This window comes from Opisthocomus hoazin, chromosome 3 (assembly GCF_030867145.1).
Source record: "Opisthocomus hoazin isolate bOpiHoa1 chromosome 3, bOpiHoa1.hap1, whole genome shotgun sequence".
Lineage (NCBI taxonomy): Eukaryota > Metazoa > Chordata > Aves > Opisthocomiformes > Opisthocomidae > Opisthocomus > Opisthocomus hoazin.
The window spans coordinates 67719322-67744813 of NC_134416.1; the positions used below are offsets into that span (position 1 = coordinate 67719322).

At 38.1% G+C, this 25492-nt stretch overlaps 1 protein-coding gene across 1 annotated transcript; it reads left to right on the forward strand.

Annotated features, from left to right (window-relative positions):
* The first annotated feature begins 47 nt into the window (after positions 1 to 47).
* Positions 48 to 23641, forward strand: C3H18orf63 (chromosome 3 C18orf63 homolog). Its single transcript, XM_075416568.1, has 17 exons — positions 48 to 285; positions 1600 to 1663; positions 1891 to 1958; positions 3083 to 3252; positions 3948 to 4026; positions 5410 to 5466; positions 6906 to 7017; positions 8245 to 8286; positions 9525 to 9601; positions 11015 to 11124; positions 11767 to 11863; positions 11954 to 12039; positions 12602 to 12785; positions 13841 to 14911; positions 15860 to 15976; positions 18316 to 18403; positions 22239 to 23641. Exons 4-16 carry the CDS (start codon positions 3119 to 3121, stop codon positions 18370 to 18372), a joined length of 2223 nt encoding a protein of 740 aa, XP_075272683.1. The 5' UTR covers positions 48 to 285; positions 1600 to 1663; positions 1891 to 1958; positions 3083 to 3118; the 3' UTR covers positions 18373 to 18403; positions 22239 to 23641.
* The last annotated feature ends 1851 nt before the right edge of the window (positions 23642 to 25492 follow it).

The window sequence follows — 25492 nt, forward strand, 5'->3', positions numbered from 1 at the left end:
GCCTTCCTCCCCTCCCTCCCTCCCTGCCGGGCTTCTGATTGGCGCAGCGAAATGCCTCTCACAGAAGGTCGTCAGGCTGGCGACCGAGGTGGCCGCGGGGGCGGGACTCGTGCTGCGCCCCCTCCCCGTGCGCTTTCCAGGCCGTCGGCGGGCTCCGGGCAGGTCGTGCCGTGAGGGACGGTGCTACTCTCCCCGCCCCGGCCGGCCGCGGGGCTGCTTGGCCGAGGCTCTGGGAGCCTTCAGCGCCGTTCGGACCGAGGGCCGGTTCCTTCGCGCTGCCCTCAGGTGTGTCCGGTGGCTTTGTTTGCTCGCTGGGCCAGAACGGGACCCCACGTCCCCTTCACGGCGGTGCCCCGCGCCGGGCGGTGCCCGCACGCCGCCGGGGTGCCTCAGCCGGCGCTGGGCTCTCGGGTGCCCCGCGCTCCGGTGTGGTGGCAGGCCGGGGGTTTTTGCGGGGGTTGTTTACAGCGCAACTTTACTGGTAGACGTAAAATTTACCCAGTGGTGTGGCCTGTCGAGACCCCGTTCCCTGAAGCTGGAGCCTGGGTAGTTGTTCTGTGCCCCGTGCGCGTGCTGTTGGTTGTCAGCGCGCAGGACAGCTTCGTACTTCCTCGCTGAGCCTTCCGCTTCACGCCCCGTCTCCAGTTCATTGCAGTCAGCTTAGCGGGAGGAATAGCTGCTGCCCCTCGCAGACTGGTCTCGTTCGCAGCTTTCATAAGGTCGTTACTGAAAATAACACATACTGTCACCAAGCTCGGTGAATTACCTGTCTGTTCTGACAGAAAACCAGCACTAGGCATTCTCCGGCTGATGTCCTGTTCAGCTTAGCCGGAGCTCTGTGGCGGTTTCAAGTTCACGTGTTGCGTGTATCAGCGTCTAAAGATGTAGTTTCTCCCATCTCCTGCTTGTACAGAAGGCAGTTGGGTTTGTTTCCTATGGTTCATAACTGTCTTCTATCTTAACTGGTAGTTCTCTCTTTAGCCTCTCCCCCGAAGGGAGAAGCCATTTGCAAGCACTCTGTCCCATTAGCTTTTAAGATGACCGGCAAGATTTAGTTTACGCTGAATACAGCGAGTGGTTCCCACAGGGGAGCTGGCGTCAAACAGCAAGAGGATCACTGGAGCATTGCAGCATGTGTTTTACAACATCTTTGCTACACGAATCCCCCATTGGCCAGTTAGGATTCTTCTAAACATTATGAAGGCTGGGGACCCAGCCTTTCTTTTCTGTGTTTGCAAATGGACAAGTTTTTTTTCTCATTTGTTTAAAATGGTACTTACGCTTCAGCTGGAGCTTTTATAATTCTCTGATGAACTGATAGTCGTGGCTGGCATTTTAAAAAAATCTGCTTTTCATGATTGCTAGAAAAAACTTGAAATGTGTTTTCCCTTAAGGAAACGTTATTTTCTTTAAAATTACAGTTATAAACGCTGATCTTCTGATTTTTCCAGGATATGACTGAGATGAACATTTTTAGTGTGTTATACTGTAAGCAAGGCAGAGCAAAATCAGAACAGCAAAGTTATCTGTGACATTGTTCCTGAAAAAATGTTTCCAGTTCATCATTTTTGAATCATGATTTGCAATATTGCTTTTCAGGTGAATACCTTGTGACTTCGTAAAATTTGGAAACAAAATATTTATTGCTATCTTCACTGTGCCGGTAAGACCATTTCCAAAAAGGGTTTTAGGGCTTGGAGTTGGGGAGAGCTATTAAAACAAGTTTTTCTGGTGTGCAGGGTGTGCTCCTGGATTTTCATAACAAATGGACTTTCTACCTGCCTGGTTTTCTTTGAAACACTTTGGCTGAGAAAGGTGCTATAGTTAAAAGGTGTATTTTCTTTATATAGTGAAATGTCACATGTTCTTTTTTTGTCATAAATGTTCTAGTTCCTTTACGCTGAGCCTGGCCTGTGCTGCAGTACATAGGAGCGTGCAACAGCCATCCAACAGGCCAGGTAACAGCGATAATTTCATATTATTCCCACTCATGTGAAATTTGTTCATACTGCATCAAAGATCACATTCTCAGTCTGAAATTCTGGTTCTTTCAGTTCTTTTTGGTGCTTTCTAGGAAGTTCCAAAAATGATGGAGTTGAAGCACATCTGCTCGGTGATGTATTCTGTATCCTCACATCACGTGAAATAGCAGGTCATGTGCACTTCAAGATAATGATTGTGGCCTGAGCCCAAAACTGCCTCGTACTCTCGAACACAAAATATAGTTAATAATTTCTATTGCAAGGCAAAGTTTAGGATGTGAGAGACAGCTTTGGTAGAACCGCTATATGTCTGACCATATCCCGCTCCAAATACCAGCTATGTTTTCTTCGTCTTTTGAGAGGTATGTAGGTGTGTACCTATTAAAAATTCTCACAAAGACAAAACACTGCTCTTCGTACATTTCTCCTTTGAGAGCAAGAATGGGAGAACAAATTGTCATATAGCTGAATGCCGTTCTGGATTAGTACGGCTTTCAGTCCGGTGTAAGATTGTACCCAGTTCTGCGTAAGTTAGAATATGGTGTTCACCTGTCGCTTCAGAAGAGAGAGAGATTGAAGCAGGGAGCGCACAAGTTCCCTGTACCGCTTGGAACGGAGCGTGGTGTGGGGAAAAAGGAAGAGCTTTCCAGTGTGCCTCCATGATTCTGTGGTATTCATGCTCCCCCACAGGCTGGCCATGATCTTGGTATGCCTTAGTGAAGAGATCTCTGTTAAGCTGCTGGGAATTAAACTTTGTTGCCAAACAGGAGGGGACCAGTGTTGTAGAGGGATTCCTCAGCTCTTGGATCTGAGGTAGATTCCAGCCCCAACATAGACTGAGAAGAAGATGAAAAGGATGCTTTTGTCCTTGTCTTTACACTGAATATTTTGACTCTTGTAAATAATTATTTTTTCAAGTATAATGCATTTTTTATAGCAATAGTATTTTGAGCTGTTTTAGTTGACCAAATTATGTTACATTGCCTACCTAATCTTAATCAGAAGATAATTGATTATTCATTTACCTGATACCATATCCTTACAAAGTTCTGTAAACAAATACCTGCCTTATGAAAATGAATTTAAATTTTTCTTTTAAGACCCAGGCACCGCTTTGGGGCAATCAACAACATAACATGAGTAGCACCAGGCACCAATCTCTGTTCTTTGCCAGTCTGCCGGAGCTACAAAAACTCTGTGCCACTACAGTAACACTGAGTTCTCAGATACCGGAAAATGAGACAAGGAGTACACAGATAAAGATTTGCAGGTAAAGAATTCTGAGGATTATTATTTTCAGAAGCTGTTGGTAGTTGTTATTCAAAGATTTTATTAGCAGTACTAGAATTAACTGTAATAAAATCAGCAAATTTCTTATCAGCAGGAAACAGTATTGAATTGTTCAAAATAGCATTTTTTTCTTGGTGGAGGTTTTGCTGATTATAGGGGGGAAAAAAAACACATAGCCATTATGTTTTAAATGTTATCAGGTAAAGCTGACAAGGCCATCTACTTCAAATTAGTAAATAGTTAGAATCAATCTGTGTTCACATGCAAGGTTGGAATGCTTTAGGTACTTCTTTTGAGCTTTATATTATTATTAGTATTACTTTATGTACGTCAAAACTGAGTGAAAAGAACACTTAGAAAGCATGTCTATGCGTCTTAGTGTTCACCAAGAATTCCCTTGATTAGGAAAGGGAAGAAATGAGAAATTCTGCCAAAAGGAACACTTTCAGAGAGTTCTGTTCATGTGCCAAAGGCCTGTAGTCTTTGTCTTAGACCACTGTGGGTGGGTTAAGAGTGAATAACTTGGACTAGTCCAATATATTATACAGAACCACTGGAAACTGATTAGAATTGGAATGTATTATCTTTGCAGAAGGTGAGGAAAATAAATTTAAGCTGAGAAAATCAAGTATGGAAAATTATTCTTGAATTTTTTTTCTAACTTTTTTTTTAAAGACAGTTATTATTCCTGCATCAAGACATCCTTTCTGCACCTGTTATTGGAACACTAAATCAAATTTCAGTTGTAATGGCGGTCAGTATCACTGAGTAAATAAGTGTATGTAGTTACATACTGTTGTGGATGAGTGGAATGCACCTCACTTAAAAGAGAGAAGCGGCAATATATTTTATTGAGGTAAAATAATAATTTGACAGAGTTCAACACGTTCAGTGGCAAGGTTCATTGTAGTAATTACTGCATGGAAGAAACACACAAAGGAAAGTTGAGTTAGAATGACTCATACAGAGACCAGAGGCACAAAAAGTGCAGAGGACCCTCACGTTGAGTCCCGAGGTTCAGAGTGGACCCCCTTGCTTTCTAATCTCATTTTTGGAGCCTAGGTGCAGCTGGATCTGATCTTGGTCTCAGACTTGGTCAATGATCCATGTCGAATGGAATTATCCATACAACGTTTATAGTATCTGAATAACTACATCGATTAGTAATGCTTCACTGCATTAATTCAGCATGCTGTCAGTCACTTACCAAGGATTTGTTGTGGGTAAGGGGTCTCTCCGCCTTGGGTAAGGAAGGATCTCTTGGTCTCAGATAAGGAATCCCTAACCTTGAGAGGCATCCCTGCTCAAGGGGAGAGTCACCTGGCGTGCAGTCCAGCTGCCTTTCAGGGAGAGCTCAGATTGGGCCCATCCTGATTTTAATATTTATAGGGTGAAGTAGTTGGCTGCTAGTCAGTAGTACAGACAAGACAGATGTCTTTGATTTAGCTCTGATATCTTGTTCTATACTTTGGTTATCTTGTAGTTTGGGGTTTCAGAACCACCTTTCAAAATATTTTTCAAGACACCTTCACTCCGTTGTACATGAGCCAGGGGCTTTCTGTCTCACAAATTCACCCTATGGACATGAAGCGTGTTGCTTCTTGCACAGCCTGATACAAAGCACAGCTAGGAGTCAAGTGTATCCGTCACACACGCATGCGTGTTTCTCTAAGAAGTCTTTTGTCTGAGGATCAAGGAGAAGTAAAATTATGTCATTTAAAGCAAACTTTTATTTTTGTGCATTAGTAATGTAGATGGCAGCTTACATCTTCTACTCTTTTGATGAAATGGCCTTTTCAGATGGTGAACATTTTGTGGAACAGAATGGACTCAACTGGTAAAATGCCACCCAATTCCCAGTGAGAGCAACAGGGGCAGAGTTCTGCAATTTTGTTTTGGGCAGTCTTTTGCTTACGTGTTAATGTATCTTTAGCTGGAAATGAGATTATGCTATGACAAATGCCCAAACTAATTTTAGTTATCATTCTCCTTTAAAATATAGGATATGATGTTTGCTGTAACTATTCCCTATTACGTTTTCTGTAAGCAAAGTCACTGAGGGACTTCGCAAATTTAATTTGCAATTTGCTAAAACACCCCTTAATTTCAGATGCTTTTTTTTTTTTTTAATGTTTAGATACCATTTTACAAATCAGGAATATGTCAAGCCTACGTAGAGAAACACGGAGCTACCGTAAGTGCTGAAAGATGTGACAGTTCGTGAGATGGTTACGCTTGTCTACAATTGCTGTTGCCAGAGATAAGTATTTTTCATAGGGCATGTGATTTGCACTGCAGAAGCCACGTTTCAGGGTAAAAAAGTCTGTCCCATAGACAAAATGTCTCTTACGAATCTGGATATGGTAAGTGCACTTTGTCAGAGTCAAAAGTTTTAAGATGTTGCTGAGCAATTTCACTAGATATCTCTGCTGCAGCGGGATCGTGATCCTGCTCAAGGGCGTTGGGGTTTGACCTCGAGGCAACGACAGACCTGCCCTTCGGGCCAAAGACCTGCAGATCCCCTGCTGGTGTCACCCACTCTGCGTGTGTGCTGTAGGCTCCACGGGTCGGGGTGTTCAGACAGCTGAACTGTCTACCTGTTCACATTTTGGCTTTATCCAGCCTATATAGGATAGTCTCAGAAAAACAAAACAGAAACATAGAGAAGAAATCGAACCCATGAGCTTAACAGCTGATACAGTTTTAGACCATTACGCATGTGCTTTACTATCTTCTAGTATGCAGTGTGTGTAGATTTTGTGAATGTATGTGTGGATGCACTAAAATTGCTGAGTCAAAAGGCTGATTGTAATCAAAGCCAGTACCTCTCGTGATTCGTTTGTACAGCCGGTGGGTGTATTTTCCTTTCTTCCAAGAAGACTAAATGCATATCTGGATTAGTAAGACATATACTGTTCAGATATGCTTACCTTACAAAACTGCTTTATGTTGGTATGTGTAACTGACCTGTCATCTTTAGATTTTCCAGCACCAGAAGATTAATAGTATGAAGTATATTTAATAACTGTGAGCTGCAAGCAAATCCTTGCAGGATCTCATTAGAAATATCCTCTCGGAGGTGTATTAGTTTTTAACATTTTAACCTATTGTAATTAGTTTATTTTTCTTAACTAGTGCTGACTGTCAGTAGAAAGCTATGCAGGACAGGCTATACAAGCAGTCAGGCAAGTGGTACTGCTGGGTGAACAAAGCTACATTTATGTATTATTGTGACTGCAAGAAAAAGTCTCTGGTCTTGAGTTTGACAGCAGAGTTTATATATGTAAATTTTTGATGTTGTGCCTATTGTCTGGGAAGAGATGCATATCTAGTAAAGTACTCCACACAGTTCAATTAATCTTAACCACAAGTGTATTATCAGCCCTGTGATAAACATTAAAGGAATTGTAGTGCACCTTATTTTGATAACACATGAAATCTAAATGCCTACATAAAAATTGTACTAACTTCCTCTTGTAGCTAAGTAGATGAAAAGTAAAGATGTGTAACATATACTAGGATTTGGCTCCACGATGCAGGAGCAATATCTTTGATTAAATTTTGACTGAAGCCTTTAAAACAACCTGTTAAATTATTGATGATGTATTTTTATTTTCTCACTGATGTTATTAGCTGGAAGCACCACAAACAGTTAGTCCAGTCGTTCTCCAAACCTGTCTCTCCTACACACTGACAGCCAGACTTGCACCCAGATGGAACAAGGCTGGTCATCTCTTGGTGCAAGGTATTTCAGTCACCTGGGTCAGGGATCAAGCATTTAGTTTTCAGTTCTTTATTGTTGCATTTATTTTCCCTAATTTAACTTCCATAATTATTTCAGTTCTATCATTATTTCATTTGTTATATTAAATTATTTTATTCATTTATCCTGTGGGGTTTTTTTTTGTTTGATTGAATTTTTATTATTCCTTTGTCCAAGTTCAGTTATTCAAGTTAGCAATCTGAATGGATGTATCAGTCACTTTTTCATCTTCCTCTTCATCTTTGTAATAGATCAAATAATTAATTCAACCAAATACAGCATACTAGATTAATAATTCCTAAACCAAATATTGTTGGACAGTAAATGTCTTCAAAAAATTGTTTTTTCAGATTCATGCTTTCATCAGGGGCACTTCTGCACATGGTTTGCATGCTTTTCTAATACAGACATGTTTCTCTGTCAGACCACCTCCTTCTACCAAGCTTTGCCTTTTTAGATGGCAGTTCCTTTGCCTGACATCTCTTTACTAACTCCTGTGCAGGATAAATGTGGATTACAAAAGAATGGAAAAACAGATGTGTTTCAGATACACTGGTGTGCTCTTACTAAGCTGAGCAATTGTATAGATCATTCCAAATATACATTGAGAAAACTGTATATGTTATTTTCTTATTTCCAGCCACAATATTAACAGTATCTTGTTTTCAGTATCTTCAAAATATATATCTCTTGAATGAAATCAGCTTATTCAGGAATAGCAGATAGAAGTAGAGGGCTAGATGGTAGCTGATATAGAACTGGTTTCAGTGAAAGACATTGACTAACAGCAATGGGACGCTCGTACATGCAGCTTGTCTAATCATATATGTTGCTAAAGCTGGGCAAAACTGATGAGAGGTGGTAAAATAAGTAGTAACACTATACAGATTTGCTTTTGAACCTGATAAATTTATTAACTGTTAGTCAATTTAAAATAGTTGTGTGTATAAATTCCTTACTGGGAGGAAAAAACTGTAAAAATTGCTGTCCGCTAATATACTTTCATGTATCTTTCTTTTTTCATGTAAGATTTAAATGAATCAGTGAAAAGTTAATTGATAGAGGGGTTTTTCCTCTCCTTAAAAGGAACAAACCTTTCAGCATTCATGACACATACAAGCGAAACTGTGTGATTTCTCCTTCTTTTTTTGCATTAAGACATTAGGCATATGGTTTTGAAAATACCATCTGTCTATTTTATTTATTAAGGAGAAGATTTTTTGTCTCACTCAGGAAGGCAAAATGCTGTTGGTAAGTACAATATTCTGTTAATGATAAACTTGTGAGAGCAGGGTATAGTTATGTGCTTTCATACTGCCATGATCTTGGTATTACCAACACAATGCCTTTTTGCTTGTCATTCTGAAATAACCTTAGTCAAAATACACTTGGTGGCAGACAGTGTAGTCAAAAATTGTCAGCTCAGCTGCACCTTTGAAAAATTACCCCTGAAAAAGGTAATTTTTCCACTATTAATCTACAGCTACAGATTGAAATTTACTATTTAAAAGTTATGATTATTACAGTTAAATGGATTTGCCTCACGTGATAAGTCTTGCAAGTGATATGAAAGTTCTGTAATAATAGTTAGGAAAATGAGCTAAACTGACTGTCCTGTATGTACTACGTTTGCTGTTCCTAAAAGTTAAGTCACAAAGCATACTGCTTAGCTATTGCAGAAATTACAAAGTAATATTTTTATTCCAGTATAAAAATTAAAGATTGTATTTGGGGATATTGTTGCTTAAATTTGCAACAAGGATGTGTGTTGAGCAACATAATATGTTCAGTCCCTGTGCTATAGGTTGCTCAGAGCTGGGTGAGTCTTCTGGAGATCATAGAATCATAGAATCATTAAGATTGGAATAGACCTCTAAGATCATAGGTCTCCCCTCAGCCTCCTCTTCTCCAGGCTAAACAGCCCCAGTTCCCTCAGCCACTCCTCATAACACTTGTTCCCTAGACCCCTCACCAGCCTCGTTGCTCTTCTCTGGACACGCTCCAGCACCTCAATGTCCTTCTTGTAGCGAGGGGCTCAAAACTGAACACAGTACTCGAGGTGCAGCCTCATCAGTGCTGAGTACAGGGGCACAATCGCTTGCCTTGCTCATATAGTCTTTCCTATTGACTGCTTCTGGATGCATAATACTGGGCTAGATGATTCAGTACAGCAAATGGTCATAAGAACTACATATGCTTTGAAAATGGTTGTTTGTGTATTAAGGATATGACTATCAAGCATCCAGATATATGGACAGCCATGAGTTCCTAGGGAGGTGTACTCTATGGATGGTAATTCATTATTATTTAAATTTTTCACAGTTAAAATACAAGTAATTTTTATTTGCATGCTGAGGAAGTCTATCCTTCTGATTTTCAAATGCAGCATTTTGACTAACAATTACTTTAAATAAACGTTTGGTTTAGCTTTCTGTCTAACACATGGACTGTAGTTGAAAACAGGGTTTTGTGCTTTGTTTTTATTTTAGTTATAGACCTCAACGTAGCAGAGAGACAGCTTTGCATCAGTGTGGAGGCTTGCTCAATTCGGTTGCCACCCCCTGAGGTATAAAACAGTTACATTTTCTGTTACTGTATTTGTCTGACTAATCTTTATCTTCTTTTTTGTTAGTTGACTTGCAATTAGCATGATGGGGATAGAAGTGCTTATTTCTGATTGTGTTAAGACAGTTACAATATTCATTAACTATCTGCATCTGTTCTGAGTGCGTAACATCCGTATTATATCTATATTGATGCATTCTGGCAAGCATTGTAAAATTGAGATTCTAGCCTAATTAAGAGACCTTTTGAAAAATGCTAACAGAGTATAGTAGTGAAGTGCCTTTATGATTCTAGATTTCCTTCTAGCAGTATTTTCTAGAGGGGTATCACTGTCTCACTGTAATACATAGACAGTTTTGAGTAACATCTTAAAAGTGAAGCTACAAGTAAGTTGTCAGCACTATGTTTAATGTCCCTGTATATAATTATTCTGGAATCTGCTTCATTTTCTATGCAGCTTCCAAAATACTGGAGCAGCCTGAACTACACTGCTTGTAAGCATAATTAATAAATCGCTTAAGAAGTGATGGTTGACCTTGAAAAATTACCATCCTTTCTGAACATCCATGTCACCGTTGTGGAGTACGTTCATACATACAGGGCATATTTCTCAGACTTGATGGTTTTGTCCAAAATAAGTATTTCTGATGCAAATTCCTCTGTCTTACAATAGAAGAATAGGATTTGTTCTGTGACCTAGCTGGACAGCATAAGAATTGAAGCAATCCAATTCCAGAATGACATAAAGCAATGATAGAAGCAATCATCATGTGGCTTTATTATCAGTTTGATCATTTAAATACTTTTTTAAAATAGAAATGGCCAGATTTTTTTTTAGTGAATAAATGCAAACCCTGGGAGACCACAGAGAGAGAAAATGTTTCTTGTATCTCAGTGGTTGATTGGCCCCTACAGACAAATACTTTCACATTGTGAAGATGTGTGGTGTTTTTTGACTTCTCACGGGGTGAAACTATATTGTCCCATTAATTCTATTGCTGGGATCTTTGCACTTGATTAGGCAAGGTGGCATATGCAGTTACTAGACTGTCAGGCATAGGTTTCTGCCTTGAATTTTAAAAACGTGCATGGAAGTGAGACAGTTCTTAGTCTTAGAAATTCCTTCTGTACTCTTACTTATTAAAACACTTCAAATAAAGTTTAAATCTCACTGATTTAAATAACTTTTAAACCTTGTACTTGGATAACTTTTGGAAGTGTAGGCTCTACAAATGATAGTATGCAATTTGGTAATGGGAATATCTTCTGAAATAAGCAGTCCGTGAGAGCTGATAAAAGAATAATAATGTATAAGCTTCAGTGTATTGTGATACACAAGTATTTTTGAAAATTTTAATTTTGTACAGGTGTGAAAATATTTGCAAGTAACTTTTTTTTTTTTTTCTGTTTCAAGCTGGGAGATTTTGATATTTCAGCAAACACATTGAAGCTGTTTAACAGTGATGAAAATACAGTTATTCACCAACATTCCATATTAAGTAACTGGTGCTATGTTTTGCCAAGGTAGGAGTCTGTTTACATTTCAGCAGAAACAAGTATTTCCTGGAATGCTGGCCATAGAAATTGTGAATTTGATACTAGTGATAAGAACACTTCTGTTTTACAGTCTGTTTTACATCCAGGAATCTTTCTTTTTTACTTTTATGGTCTCAATGTTATGGAAAACAAGAAAGAAAAAATAGTAGGTCATAAATTACACCTTTAAATATTATTTAACTTTTAGTAATCTGCTACTTCTGTGATATGCAAGAGCATTAATTTTTCTCAAATATAATTTTATCAGGAAGTGTCAATTTAAAGAAAAAACATATTTACACCTTTGCCACAAACTATGTCTATTTTCACCTACGATTTTCATGATAAAAATATGAGAAATAATGATGCATTTGCTTTTGTTCTGCATTCCCTGGTAGTGAGTATTACAGACAAGAGAAATTAGACTTGTAGGTACCAAGTTCTTTTCCATATTGCTGTTGTTCTGTCATAAACTTACAAGCTAAAGGTATTAGTACTCAAATCATAAAAATAATCCAGAAATACTTTCAATGCCAAACATAACATTAACTTTTTTAAAAAAAGTCCACTATATGTCCAGCTAAGTTTTATGACAACCTTTCTAAGCATCCTTTCTTTACCCATGCACAGCATGAAAATGGGTCAAATCATAAACATCAGCCACATAATTCCTCCAGAATCTCCTTTCCGTTCATATGAAGAACTTCAAATCCACTGGAAGAATCTGGTAAGAAATAATATACACTTTCTTTTTTCCCTTCCTTTTTTGTACCTGTTGAATTTGTATTTGTAACACGTGTTTGTGGATTTTTTGAAGTATGGATATATTCTTCCAGAGGATCTTGACGAGACAAAAATATACTTCAGTATTTACTTCAGGCCAATAGGGGAAAAGTTCTTTACGTATCCTTTCAGAATACTTTTGTACATTTCCTCAAGTACAATTCTAGTGAAGATCTAATTTTTCATTTTTGATTGTGTCACATTTTCTTCTTCCATAATTTCATAGAAGTCTCTGAAGAATTGTTTCATTAGACAAATTGGAACAAAATATTTAGTGAAGTCTCTTTGTCCTAGTATTGAATAATAGTAAGTCGAATAGATCAGTTTGCATCACAGCTTCTGTAAACGTGATAATGCCACGCTAAGTGGTGATGTAAAAGGAAGAGTTAAATTCCTGTAAAAATATGGTCAACGAAGATTTGTTTTAAAGAGAATTTTCCTGCTTGGAAAGACTAGACTAAGGATTACTTACATTGAGTAATTTTTACTATGGTAGACTAGCGTGGTATAATCATGTTGAAGTCCTGTAACTTTATAAACTTCAGTACCTTAAGAAAGTAAGTGCTTTTGTTCACCTTTTGGAAAAAACTTTAGACAGGTTCATGCTTTCTTCTCAATGAAGATGATTCATAATTACAGAAATGTAAAGAAACTTGTTGTGTATCCCTGAACACTTACTCAGGTATCCTTTAAATTGCATTCGAAGTCAGCCAGTGCAGTATTTCCCTAGAATGAATTCAGAAAGTGTGCTGAACTCTTTTCTTTCTGACATGAAGCGTAATCTTTCACATCTATGTGGATTTCCAGTAAAGATGACAAGTAAAGCACTTTATGCTACGCAGGAACTCTCCAGGGCTCTGGTGCGTGTAAGGTTTTTTTTTTATAAACATGCTAGTGGCATGTACTTTGTTCATGGTATGAAGTGGGCTTTATTGTATTCAGAACATAGTAAGAGCATAAAACTATGTTTTTCATGACAGCTATCAGTCAAGTAACTTTTCATTAAATGTGTAACTAAATATTATATTGCTGTTTGCCATTGTTGTGGTGTTGTTCACATCACAAATACATTAAAACATTGGACTTAGTGTTAATTAGTTGCTATCAATATTTGCAATTCTATAGACTTTATTTTATGGTTGGATATCCAGAACTTTCTCACACCTCTTCCTCCATAATAACAATAATAATATTACAATTATTTTTTAAAAAATAATCAAAGAAAAATCCAAAGTTCTGTGGACTTAGGCATTTAAAAACAGTCAAGCTGTAGGATTTATTCCATGGCTGGTGATGGAAAGGAGGCAAGCAGTCAAAACTCCTTTAATTTGAGTTTGCAACAAAGGCTGAGACTCAGATTTCTTTGGTAGTAGCGTGTGAAAGAAGAAATGAAGTAATTAATTCTGAACAAAGAATAGTGACAGAAATTGCAGACATTTTAAAATACTGTAATCCTCTTTCAGAAAGCAGTTCCTGTTTGTCTCTTCAGTGATCAAAGCTAGAATGGCTCCACATCCAAACTGTCTTTTGCTCAGACTACAGATGCCCTTAGAAGTCTTAAGAGATGAGGAGCCCTGTTAGTCAAACTCTCTGCAGACCCCCTCAAAAGGGGTAGGCATCACCCGGTAGGAAAGCACTAAACCAAGATAATGACTGTAATTTAAGTCTTTCCTTCTGAGAGATACGATATTCCAGCATAGCTTATAAACAAAGAACTGAGGGGAGGAGAAAACAAATCTTCCTTTATACAGACAACAAAATATTGTTTTAAAAATATGGTTCATTCTAATTCAAAACAGGAAAATGTATAGTTATGTATTGTGATGTTTATTAGGTAGATATCATATAGTGATGCATTAGATGGCACTATCAGATTTTTAAATCGAGTTCATTCAATTTAGCAACTCTTACTGTATTGCAGGAAATAAAATCTAAGCACATGAAATTGGCTGGTGAGATGGTTTGTGTAGCTTCTGTAACGCAGGCTCCTCCAAGGAAACAGTCTTTGCCTAGAATTTCTTCACCGTGCAGCACGGAGAACAGCCACAGGATGGAGCGCTGGATCAAAGAGCCAGAAACGCGCTCTCACTCGAGTAGCTCTAAGGGTACAGAAAGGGCTAGCGTTGAAGCCACAGAGAAATCAGTGAGTAACAGGCAGACACCAGGAATACCAGAGTTACCAGCTGTGAAACCTTTAGGGATGCCTGTAAATTCAGCCTTTGAGCTCCCCCTCAAAAAAGTCAGCAAAATTATACCAATTTTCAAAGGAAAGTTGATGCAAATGAATGGAAAGACCACAAATCAAATGGATGGGAAGAAAAGAGAAAATGCTGAAAGATGTTCCCCAGCAAAAATGATGGGCGTTTCATCTTCTATGCTGACTGCGCATAAGTCCAGCATAACTCAGGTTTACAAGCCCGTTCAAAATATGTCTGTCAAAAATCCTACTCATAGCGGTGTACTTCAGGTAATGAACACAAAAACATACGCAAAACATGGTATACCCATATTTCGATGGAGAACAGAGTCCAGGGGACAAATGACTACTTCTGATTTTTCTGATAACTCACCTTCAGGTGGGGGTTCAAGTGAAGACAGTCATAAAAAGGCAAATTCTCCTTCTGTGCTGAAGAATTTTGGGTCAGTGCTTCAGAAATCTAACATCAATCTGAGTCTGAATACATACGCATCTCCTACTTCCAGTGCAAGCAGGGGAAAAAAGTTTGCAAGTCAAAACATCGTGCAAGTTCTTGAGAAACAACACCAGTCAAAGAAAGTACATTTGCAGATTTGTAAATTAGACAATGAAACAACAGATTCCAGTTTATCACAGGCACAAAGAAAGAGATCAAATGAAGGAGCAGGGTTAAATATTCATGAATCTGTCTTAAATGTGTGCATCGCCAAAAATGAAGGAAATAAAGCAGCATGCCATTCTAAGGACTACATTGCTAAGACAACTAGTTGTCATTCCAAATCCAACTTTGAACAGGTATGGTAAATAACAGGGCTCATTCTCACTGGTTCTCACAAATTCAGTATATTCTAAAACAATGTTAAGCAGTAAAGAGCATGACTTTCATCATGCTTTACCATCATTCTCAATACAGTTTTCGAAAATTTCCAGTATGAAAGTTAATGTTTTCAGCCACTGCTGCTTTTCATCTGAAAGGAAGGGTGATTTACAGTGTTGTCCAAGATACGCACTTTTTATTATTTGGGACTTTTAAGGTGGGATAATTAGTTTTCTTTAAAACAGTTTATCAGTTTATCAAGATTTGTGTGAGGTTAACATGGTGAAATTTTCGGTGTTCAGTCTGTTTTCATATGAAACCGTGTTAATGAACAGCTCCTGGAAGGAGTCTCAAACTTCATCAGTTGTGTAGCACTGACTGCAGTGTGTGCAAAGTGCTGTGCTGTTAGACAAACTGGGAAGTTTTGCAAACACAAGTTGCAACAGGAAAAATTCCTACTGGGCAGAAGGAAAAATATTCTTCAGAGGGTGGTTAAGTGCTGGAACAAGTGACACAAGAGAGGTTGTGGAGTGGTTATCCTTTCAGATTCTCAAAACTTGATTAGATGAGGCACAAAGCAGTGTGATCTAACTTTGAAGTTAGCTCTGTTTTGAGTAAAAGTTATGGTTATATGACCACTAGAGGTACTTTACAACCTAAATTTTCTGTGTTTCTGTCTGCATTTCAATAAAGTAAATAACTGAGCTGATTTCAATGCAGTTTTTATGAGGATGATATTCTGCAGATTGGGAACATGGATGAAATGTGTTGAGTTTGTCACATTTTTTCACCTATAAAATGTAATTTGGTAGGTTATTTCAACTTTGTGTTATGAGGGCACCTTTTGAAAAAGTAGGTCATTTTAACAAGTAGAAAAATACTAGAGTTTTTTTGGCTAATGAAGGTATGAATTTCTGTACTTTAAGATGACTATTGGGAACGAGTATCTGACATGTGAAACACTGACCTCGAAACTGACTTCCTCAATCAAGGAGAGCAACGTGGAAGCATCTGTAAAGAAACGTTGTGCCAGAAGAGGACAGGTAAAAAAACTCATAGACGTACACCCCTTAATCCAGTCTGTAAGGACCTGAATTAAGAGATAAAAAGGAAAAAAGAGATTTTTTTATTTTAGCATGTTCCAGTTAAAATGGGAAAACCAAGAAATCTTATTGAGCCCACTCTGGATAAAATTAACCATTGCTTATGTTACTGTTACTTCAAGTATGCATTGCAAATGTTTGTCTCCTGCAAAAGATACTACTAAAATGAAAATGTTTAATGATGTTACTTAATGTAAATATGCTTCTGAAGCAGATTTTGTGATTCTACAGAAAACAGTTTTATCCTGTCCAGTATAACTATGGTCATTCTCATTGGCTCTGCAAGTGTCTCATCTTAAGTGCTTGAATTCAGCAACGTACTGTAGAAATCAGTTCCAGAAGTCTATTTGTAATTCATTCTGGGTTTTAAAAGTTACATTATCTTAGTGATTTAATATATTTAAGTTGTTATTGTCTTACTAGATGGGGTCAGCAGCAGCAATTAGGTAAGTTCCTAATATGACTTATGTTTTTAATACTTTTTCTTTTGGGTGCTGTTCTAATGATAGTAGTATATACTTTTAAATTCCTCTTCAAAATATTTTTTCATTATTCTTAAATATTGCTTTTACCTACCACTGGGATACACTTCCGTTTCTAAATATCAGTTCTTTAAAACTCAGTTGCATCTTCCATCTCCTTCTCCTTACAACCACATTCTCTATGTTTTTGCTACCTAGAAATTAGGCTCATTAGAAGGAATGGGTCCCAGGTCTCCAGTGCTCAGTAGAATTGTGTTTTCTTATATAAATATGTATGTATTATTTCTGCTAACAGCCAACCGAAAGTACTGTGCAGTAACTCTACAAAATAAGCCAGGAGGAAAAGTTGCACAAATGTAACAGGTTCCTTTGCCTTTTATATTTCCTTTCAAGTGTGACCATTTGAGGTCTCATTACCCATGCTTGATCTGAAGTGCCTTTGCCTAGTCATGTGTTGCAATATATAAACTTACCTTGTCAACATACTCGTTAACTGTCAATTAAGAACTTAAGAGTATATATCCATAATTCAGATTCTTTCACTTAATTTGCATTTGATTAATTAAATTTTATCGGTCATCTTTTTGTCTTGTTATGCTTTTAAAACCAAATACAAGACAATTCTGTAACTTTTAGTGGTAATTAAAAGAGCGCAGTCTGTGCTATCCAGGCCAGTAGAGCAACCTCAGGGGCCTGCTGCAGGAACACACTCATACCCCAGAGCTCAGACTGCCGCAGGGAAGAGAGGGGTTCGTTGGGAGACGCCAGCCCAGCTGCTCGGAGCTGGCCCGATCCAGCTGCAGCTGGGAAGGGCCTTTCCACAGGGCCACAACTGAGTCACTGGTAACAGGCCCAGCGCTGTGATGCTGCAGCAGTGGAGTCAGGAGTCAGTCTCACAAAGAAGAAAAGAAGAACAGCAACTAAAAATGACTGTGGTTATAAGAATAACAACCCAGGGGTCTGAGTACTGAAAGGAGACTTCCACCATAATACGGGTTAAGTGCTGAAGTCCTTTGCCTGCCACTGGGAATGACTCAGCCACACTAGGGCTTGTGAGCACGGAGCTAGCTCTCCAGCCTGGGCAGCTGGACAAGCAGAGAGCTCATAGCTGGTCTGGCAGCACTGCTGGGATGGGGAAGGGGCATTGCGCTGTCCTCGTCGTGAGTCACAAGTGCCCCCTGCCATTCCTCCCTCTAGGCAGGCTGGGAGCACCATGGGTACCAGCCTGAGCCCTGCAAGCTGCTTTTGGGAAGCGGCAGGAGACAGCAAGTTCTCACTGTCTGCCTGCCGCTCTGCCAGTGCAGCATTGCCACTGCTGGAGCCAAGTGAGGTGGATGGGCAGCTCTAGGGAAGCCTCTACTGGAGCCTCAGGAATAGGAGAGGGACTTCTCTGTTAGCTGGGTAGGGATGGACTCTCCAGTGCTCGTTAGTCCGATTCCTCCTTTCTTCACATGAAAATACAATGGTGCTGACTGGGGACGCTACTAAGCACTTCTCTGAACAGTAAGCCATTGTCATTATGTCAAGTTTGAACACCAAAAATGATCAGTTGGTTTTGAAAATCTTGGTTGCCAGCATGTAAAAGGGTATTTTCAAAATAGCTCTGGTTTTAATTTTTTACCCACTGTACATATAAACATACTTTATATTTATATTGGAAAATAAAAACTTTTATTAATTACTTCTCATCATTTCACTCAGAAACAACTTTTTAATTGAGCTGTTAGCTTAGTATTACTACTTTGTTTGCTTTACTTTTTTCTGGCTTTTGTTTGTTTGCTTGTTTTTTGTAAACAGAAGGAAGAAGGTTATTCAAAGTTAAATAAAGCCAAGAGAAGTAAGCCTTCCATTTAGGATGTTCTGGAGTACTGAAAGAAAACTCTGGGTATGCTCATTACAAATTTTAAATATTTTTCTCTATTAAAATAATATTGCGTCTATAATAGTTCCTATTCTTTTGGATCACAATAATGATATCAGCTGCTCCAAAGAAATCACTTTACTAAACAAAAAGCTTCTAGAGCAAAATAACAAGGTAACAGAAGTGAAGATTCTCTGGTTTATTGGACACCAGCAAGTAAAGCTTTGGGTTTTTTTTTGTGAAACAAGCAAAGTTAAATATAAAGGCATCTTGTAGTAAGTAGATCTTAATATTTGGCTTAAATTTGTATTTTGATTGGCTTATTTTCTTTTAGACTAAAAGAAACCTGTTTTTTGTGCTGTTGAGTTTCATTTGAATGTGAGCTGAAGTTAAAACCATAAACCATTAAAAGTGCAGCTATGTATACTATTTAATATCTTTAATAACATTACGTGAAATGGGGCATCTAAATACTTTTGTGGTGCTAAGATCTAATCCAAGGACAAAATGTTCTGTCATACAAAATCAATAAATTTAGTTTTGTGACCAGATATTTCAACCCACATTGTGGGTGGTTGTCTATAGTAGTCTTGCAGGATAGAACAAGCTTTTCCTTTGAATATTAAGGATAAATACAGCATAGGAAACCCACCGGTTTTATTGACCTGATGCCTATCACAAGTTATCAATAGTAAAACGTGCAGGGAGGAGTAGCCCATGCAGTTAACTGTTTCAGAGATAAATAGAAGTATATTTATTCAAAAGAAAATATTGACGTAAGCATGATGGTTGCACAGACACAACAGCACAAAAATGTGTAATATGCAAAACAAATAGAAAAACATAGCAATAAAGAAGCAAAATATAAACTGCGCATCTTTTAACCTGGCTTTTGGCTTCAACATAAATGATAACAAGTAGCCAAATGTGCATTTTGTCTCAGAGATGCACTTTATGTCATTCCTTTCTGTGGATAGTTTTCCTCCAGTGAACATGTACATCAGTTGTCTGCTTTCCCTAAAGAAAGTCCGTTGTATGGATCGAAGCTTTGCATACAAGGCCTTTGTACTTCAGCATATCCTGTTCCTGGGTCTAGCATTTCATCTCTCCTGCTTCAAGCCAGGCATTTCAGGCATGGTCCTTCTTCAGAAGTGATCTGTTTTAGCGATTCAGCATAGATATCTGTAGGTCCTCTTTCACTGAGGACTGATGAACAGAAATGGTGTCTCTGAGAATGGTCAGAACTGTCATTTTTCTACTTATATAAAAAAAAAAAAATCTAATTTTTTTCTTATTTATGAGTGAAATGCTGCAGGAGCAAGTTGTGGTAGGCAACGCTTAAACGCTGGAGAGGAAACAGTGTCTTCCATAAAGTGCTTAAAATATGATTTCTAAGAATCCCATTGGCATGGGCTCTTCATTGGTGTTGATGATTTAAAAAGAAAACTAGAGCTAGAATAGCTTCTGCTATTGGATCGTTGCCTACAATTTTGATTCTGAAAAGCTTTGCTCTGAATTTCTGTATTATGTATTACTACACATGCATTCAGAGTACATGTTTTCATTTGAACACTTGAGAATTATTTCTAAGTTTTCAAATTCACTGTGTAGCAAGATTTATGGGTGAGAAGGTCTTACAATGGAATTCAATGATGTAGTCAACAGGAAGAACTTGGGTCTATAATTCATGACAATAAAAACATTTTTTTTGCAATTATCTTGCAATAAGGGTCAGTTTTTATGACTAACATGCCAAGTTGCACAGCCTCTTAAATTGTCCAGGAAATCACAGCATAATCCTAATTTTCTTCTTTATTTTGCTGGTGAAAATAGTGGGTATGTTAATAAAGCAACGTGAGAGAAGTATTTAACGTTTTAAGAAGCTGAACATTTGATTCTAATACTAAATCATTCTCATTCATTCTGGTTTTACCCATATGTAGACAATCCCCCACTCTCTGGGGAAGGACTTGGGCTTTTCTTTGGCATAAAAGAGTATCTGGATATTAAGCCTGAGTTTGAAATACTCCCATCCTGCCTGCCAATTTAGGGGTCTGGACTATGCTAGGTACATTGTTCTTTTTCAAGGCCATGCAGATTGGGCCAGTGGAACCTCCAAGGCTGCTGAGGTGCCCAGCCCATGGGGTGGGGGCGGGATCTCTGCTGCTGAGTGAGCTCTGTAGAGTCTGTTGGGTATGTCTACTAGATTTAACAGGAGTTTGGTCATGTAACACGTATATAGACAGCTAAATGTAGGTGGTCTAAATCTGGAGCTCAAAACCATTCCAAGAGTCAGACTTGAATAGTTATTCGGTTTAAATAAAGACTTGCATGTTTACAGACTTCTCAGAAGAGGTTTATACATTCTTTTTAAGCTATTTTATATTTGCTGTCAAATTAAAAAAAAAAGTCTCCGTGCTTAGTCTTCTATTAGTGAAAGTCATCCTGTCATTTTCAAGGTGAAAAACTACTGTGAAAGGGAGGTTTGGCTTCTAAGACCAATCAGAAGAGCAAAGCTTCCAAAGGAGAGTATATACCAGCACAGAAAAATGATTTAACAGAAGGATTTGCATCGTTATAAACATTGGTGCTAGAACAGACATATTCAAAATAACAGTGCTGAAGTTCCCAAGCCTTTTCCAGTGATCTCCATAACTCTTCCTGTTGCTCTGCTCCCGTGTTGTCATATGATACTGACCTTTGGGTTTAGTTGCCAAATTTCATTTAGCAAATGAGCAGCTAAAAGTTCATTTCATATAGTAATAATAGTATTATATTACATGAAAGTAATTGATGCCATTACTGTCAGGATATTGTATGAACACAAGATGAAGGCAGGAGATCCACACAACTGGAACTGAGTAAAAATTCTCAGCAGTTTTGTATATAAGGGCTAGAGATCTATTGGATTGATTCTTCTGAAAGGTAGATTGCCCCAAGTCAGCATTTAGGAATTTCTCTTCTAATTAGAAGCTTATGGTACAGAAATTTCAACAAAGACATCTTTCAAATGCTTTCTTGATGTGAAATATTAGGCTAAAATAATACCTTTTAAAATATCATATAAATATAATAGCTGGAGTCGGTTTTGTGAAGAAACAGTTTTAACTTAAATATGAAAATATTTGCATGGAAATTGTATGTGGTGAAAATATTTGAGTTTTCATTGAAAAAATATTCTGAAAATGTTTAGTCTTTCAATGAAAAAGCAACTTCTTTTATGATGGGGGAAAATTCATTTCCTAATCAAATCTAGTATCAGAAATAAACTTTGGACTGTGTTCATTAGTAGGTTGTTCGTACCTAAATACTTGAGACATACTCCAAAAAATAGATGCTATTGTAACATTATTGCTATTATCCTGTCCATTTTTCATTGCTGCAGGATTGTTCCATGCTAGGGCTAACCTAATTTACTGCATGGCTGGCCATTTAAAAATACTAAAGAATAGTTTCTTAAGATTCTGTCTCTTATTTGTTGTAGACCTAAGAATGTGGTTTCGTTACCTGATCTCAGCTGGTTAAGACGGTGTAAATACACTTCTGCAATCAAAGTTCCTCCCTCCAACACCACAGCTGATTGCAGTATTTTGAGGGCTTTAAATTTATGAGCTCAGACCGAAGAGGAAGGATAAAGCTGAGCATAGTACCACAGACTTATCTAGGAGAGGATTTTTTTTCTTGTTCTGTATAAAAATGCAAACATTTAAATTGAATGCCGTAAACCCAAACTTTGTAAACAGGATGCAAATACAAATGTGGAAATACAACAACTTTTGTTTGCGTACTAACCATATAGTTCTGGGTTGTCTTTCGGTTTCTTTTGTAATCTAAACTTTTTCTGTTTTCCTCCATTCAGGTTCCCAAGAGGGCATTAACATACCTGAGGATCTCTCAGCTTTGTGAATTTTGCTCTGTTTATTTCACATCATTGGTACCTGTTTCTGGGTCAAAAATTAAGGGTTAAACATGTATAGTGAAGTGAATCCATGTATCAACATCTTCTCCAGACAGTTTAGGTTAATAAGCCTCTAGTGAATTTGAGACTTTAGCTAATTGCTTACTTTTTGAACCACATTATGTCTGTCCTGGTACTTGCTTACACACTTAATAATTCTTCTAAGTTATTTTGAAGTTTCAACTCTGTCTTTTTATGATAGAATTGTATTTAATTTGTTGCTACAATGTCTGGGCCTCTGTTTCATCAGTAAAGCATTCCTAAATAACTTTTCCTTGTCAAGTCACATGGCTACAAAATAAACGGTACATTTTTTCTTAGGGGAATAATCTGAAGGCTGGTTTAGATTCAAGCTTCTTTAATTCTTGTTATAATTTTTAATGAATTTGCATTTTCAGAAATGAAACTGCTCTTCAAAATATTTGTCTCATTGATAACGCCATTCTTCAGCAGTTCATGCAGAATGTGTATAGCTGCCCTTTGACTAGTTTTAGCAGCATAAATGTATCTTCAATGACCTACTTGAAGGTGTAATTACAAATATGTCTGTATATATGATTGTTGCCCCATAATCGCTGTTTTGAAGTGAATATTAATGTGTTACCTGGAAAATAAGAATCAAATGATACAACACTAGCTCCTCAACTCAAACGAAACAGAACTGTAGTTTAACACTTGCTTTAGATATAGATTTGCAAAACTTTTTTTCCTAAAGGAATTGGTACAATGGAACTTTATGCGCTTTATGGAAACCTTTTCAGGTTTATATTGCCGTAGGTGTACTTTTATTTACCTCATTTTTCAGAGCAGGATTTTGTCCTACCACAATGACAACTGCTGTTTTGGTTTATTTTTTTCTGAAATGGTGACTGTTAACATGGCTCTAATTTAATGGTGACAGTGTTTAAAAGGAAGTGGGCACTTCAACAACATGTGATTTTCTCGTACATAATACAAAAAATACAAACCAACACAAATATTTTAAAAATTAGAGGAATATGCTCAGGAAGAAATCAAATTATATTTACATTTTATCTGGAAATTGGTACACAAAGCTACTTTTCAAATGCCGTGGATTAGTTATTCTTTCATAGGTTTGACTATATGTGTAACTGATCTTTTCCTTGTCTTACAACATGAAAAAGCCTGCAGAGCCGTTGTCTTTCTGCTATGTTATATAAATTAGTACTTCATCTCATCTGTCTCCTATTGTTGCTTTTTAAATGCTGCTGGTTGCCAACATTTGCCTTGTATTATAACAGAAGTGTTATCTATTACAATACTCAAAATACAGAAAATGTAATTATTGCATATGTTAATTTTTTTCCATTTAAAATAAACTATTGAATTATTCATTCGTGCTAAGCTGCTGAATACTTCCTAGTCTGTGCTGTGGGAGAGGACCCTGTTATTCTACCCCATGCACCCACTGCTTGTAAACATATAGTAAGGTGTTGATACTGAGTGGGAGCGTACTGGGTGGAGGAGCAGTGGTGGAAACGCCGCTAACAGGGAGGGAGGATTAGTGCTGTGGCTGCCTTCGGAGGATTTGGTGGTGCTGAAGCGACCTTTGCTGCTGCCCTACCCACGAGTGTTGGTATGGAGGGGTTGTAAGAGCCTGCCTCACTTTCTCCTTTTAATCAGTTCTTCCTAACTGGGCAGAGTACCCCTTGCTTCTGGCAGGTACAGGAAGCTGTCAAAGCACAGGAGCCCTCGACATCCAGGATCACCTTGGCCCCTCCACGTGTGATGTCTGCAGGCTTGATTTCTCAAGGCTAAAGGAGCCCTCCATCTGCCCTGGCGTATATGAATGTACATCAGGAACAAGTGGAAAGATAAAAGAGAATCTGGTGAGAGGTCAGCTGGCAGAAGACATCACCTGCCTTTTGACACCTGCTGGGTTTTGTAGTGTTTTAGATCTTTTTCGTCAGTTTTGAAATGGTCTGATTCTATGTCTAAGCCAATTCAGATTTGCATTTGCAAAAGTTTTCTTTGGCCACTGTATTAGAAGATTCAGAAAGTATTCATTGAGCTGAAGTATTCGTAAGGAGTTCATGTTACTTAGTAAATATGCACTTCCAGAGAGTGATTTTTCTCAAATATTCCCATAAATTGACAGTGTTCTTTTCCTCCCTCGTCTTCACAGATGTAAGCCGAAGGGACTTCTTACATACTTTAAATTGGCGTATGCTCAAGCGCTCTGTCAAATCTGAACTTAGAAGTTTACAAATTATTTTATAGGTGCTTATAACAGCAGGGAGGCTTGCTGGTTAGTTCTTTTGGTGCCAGTGTCATACCAGCTTGTGGTTAATAGTTGGTTTAAAAATAGTCAGATTAAGATCTCTGAAAGTATTGTGTCACAAAGTAATTTAGTAAATACAGCAATTTAAGCGCTTGGGGCTGCGTGCTGATTTGCATCAACATGCTCGACCTAGCTTCATGGAGAACCATGAACTGATGGGCTCCGTGACCTCTCTTTTACTAGTTCAGGAAAATTATTTGTCCCAGCCCTGGAAAAGACACACTGTTCTGTCTCTTCACAAAACCGTAGTTCTGCTGGCCCGCAGACAGCGCAGAGCAGCGGCTCAACTTCTCGCCTAAAAATTTGCAGCCAGGATGAGCAAGTATGTTTTCCCTGGGATCTGTGCAGAACTTGATGCAACCTCCGAATAGCTTAATCCCCCCAGGGTAGCGTTAGAATCTGGGACAAAGAAGTCTAACTTTGCTGGAAAATATGTGAAAATTGTTCCCAAAGAGCTTACAATTCCATCAGGAACACACATAGCTTCTTGCAATGATTTTTTTTTTTTATTGTTCAAAAGAGTGACAGCAAATTTCTTATTATACCTAATATGTAAAAGGGATTCAAGCTTGCTCTAGCCAGGGAAGTTCAAAAACATTGGAAGCTGATACATCTGATCTTCTTGCAGGATGAAGCTCCTTGCCTGGGATCAAATAGTCACTTTTGGGAACAGATACAGTTTTGTTCCAGTGTGAAAGCAGCCCAATATGTGTGTAGATATATGTGTATATATACACATATGTATGTGTGTTAGGGCGTGTGTGTGCATATACACACACACATACATAAAGCTATGCTTCGTCACACATGTTTAAAAAATATGTAGAGTATGTGTAATGTGAAAAATTTTGCT

What these genes read in the sequence shown, in the direction of transcription:
- C3H18orf63 (XM_075416568.1), top strand. Translation starts at nt 3,119, where the DNA reads ATGAGTAGCACCAGGCACCAATCTCTGTTCTTTGCCAGTCTGCCGGAG. An exon ending in AAATTTCAGTTGTAATGGCG is followed by an intron (nt 4,027 to 5,409) that starts GTCAGTATCACT and finishes TTTAATGTTTAG; the next exon opens with ATACCATTTTACAAATCAGG. An exon ending in TGGTCATCTCTTGGTGCAAG is followed by an intron (nt 7,018 to 8,244) that starts GTATTTCAGTCA and finishes TTATTTATTAAG; the next exon opens with GAGAAGATTTTTTGTCTCAC.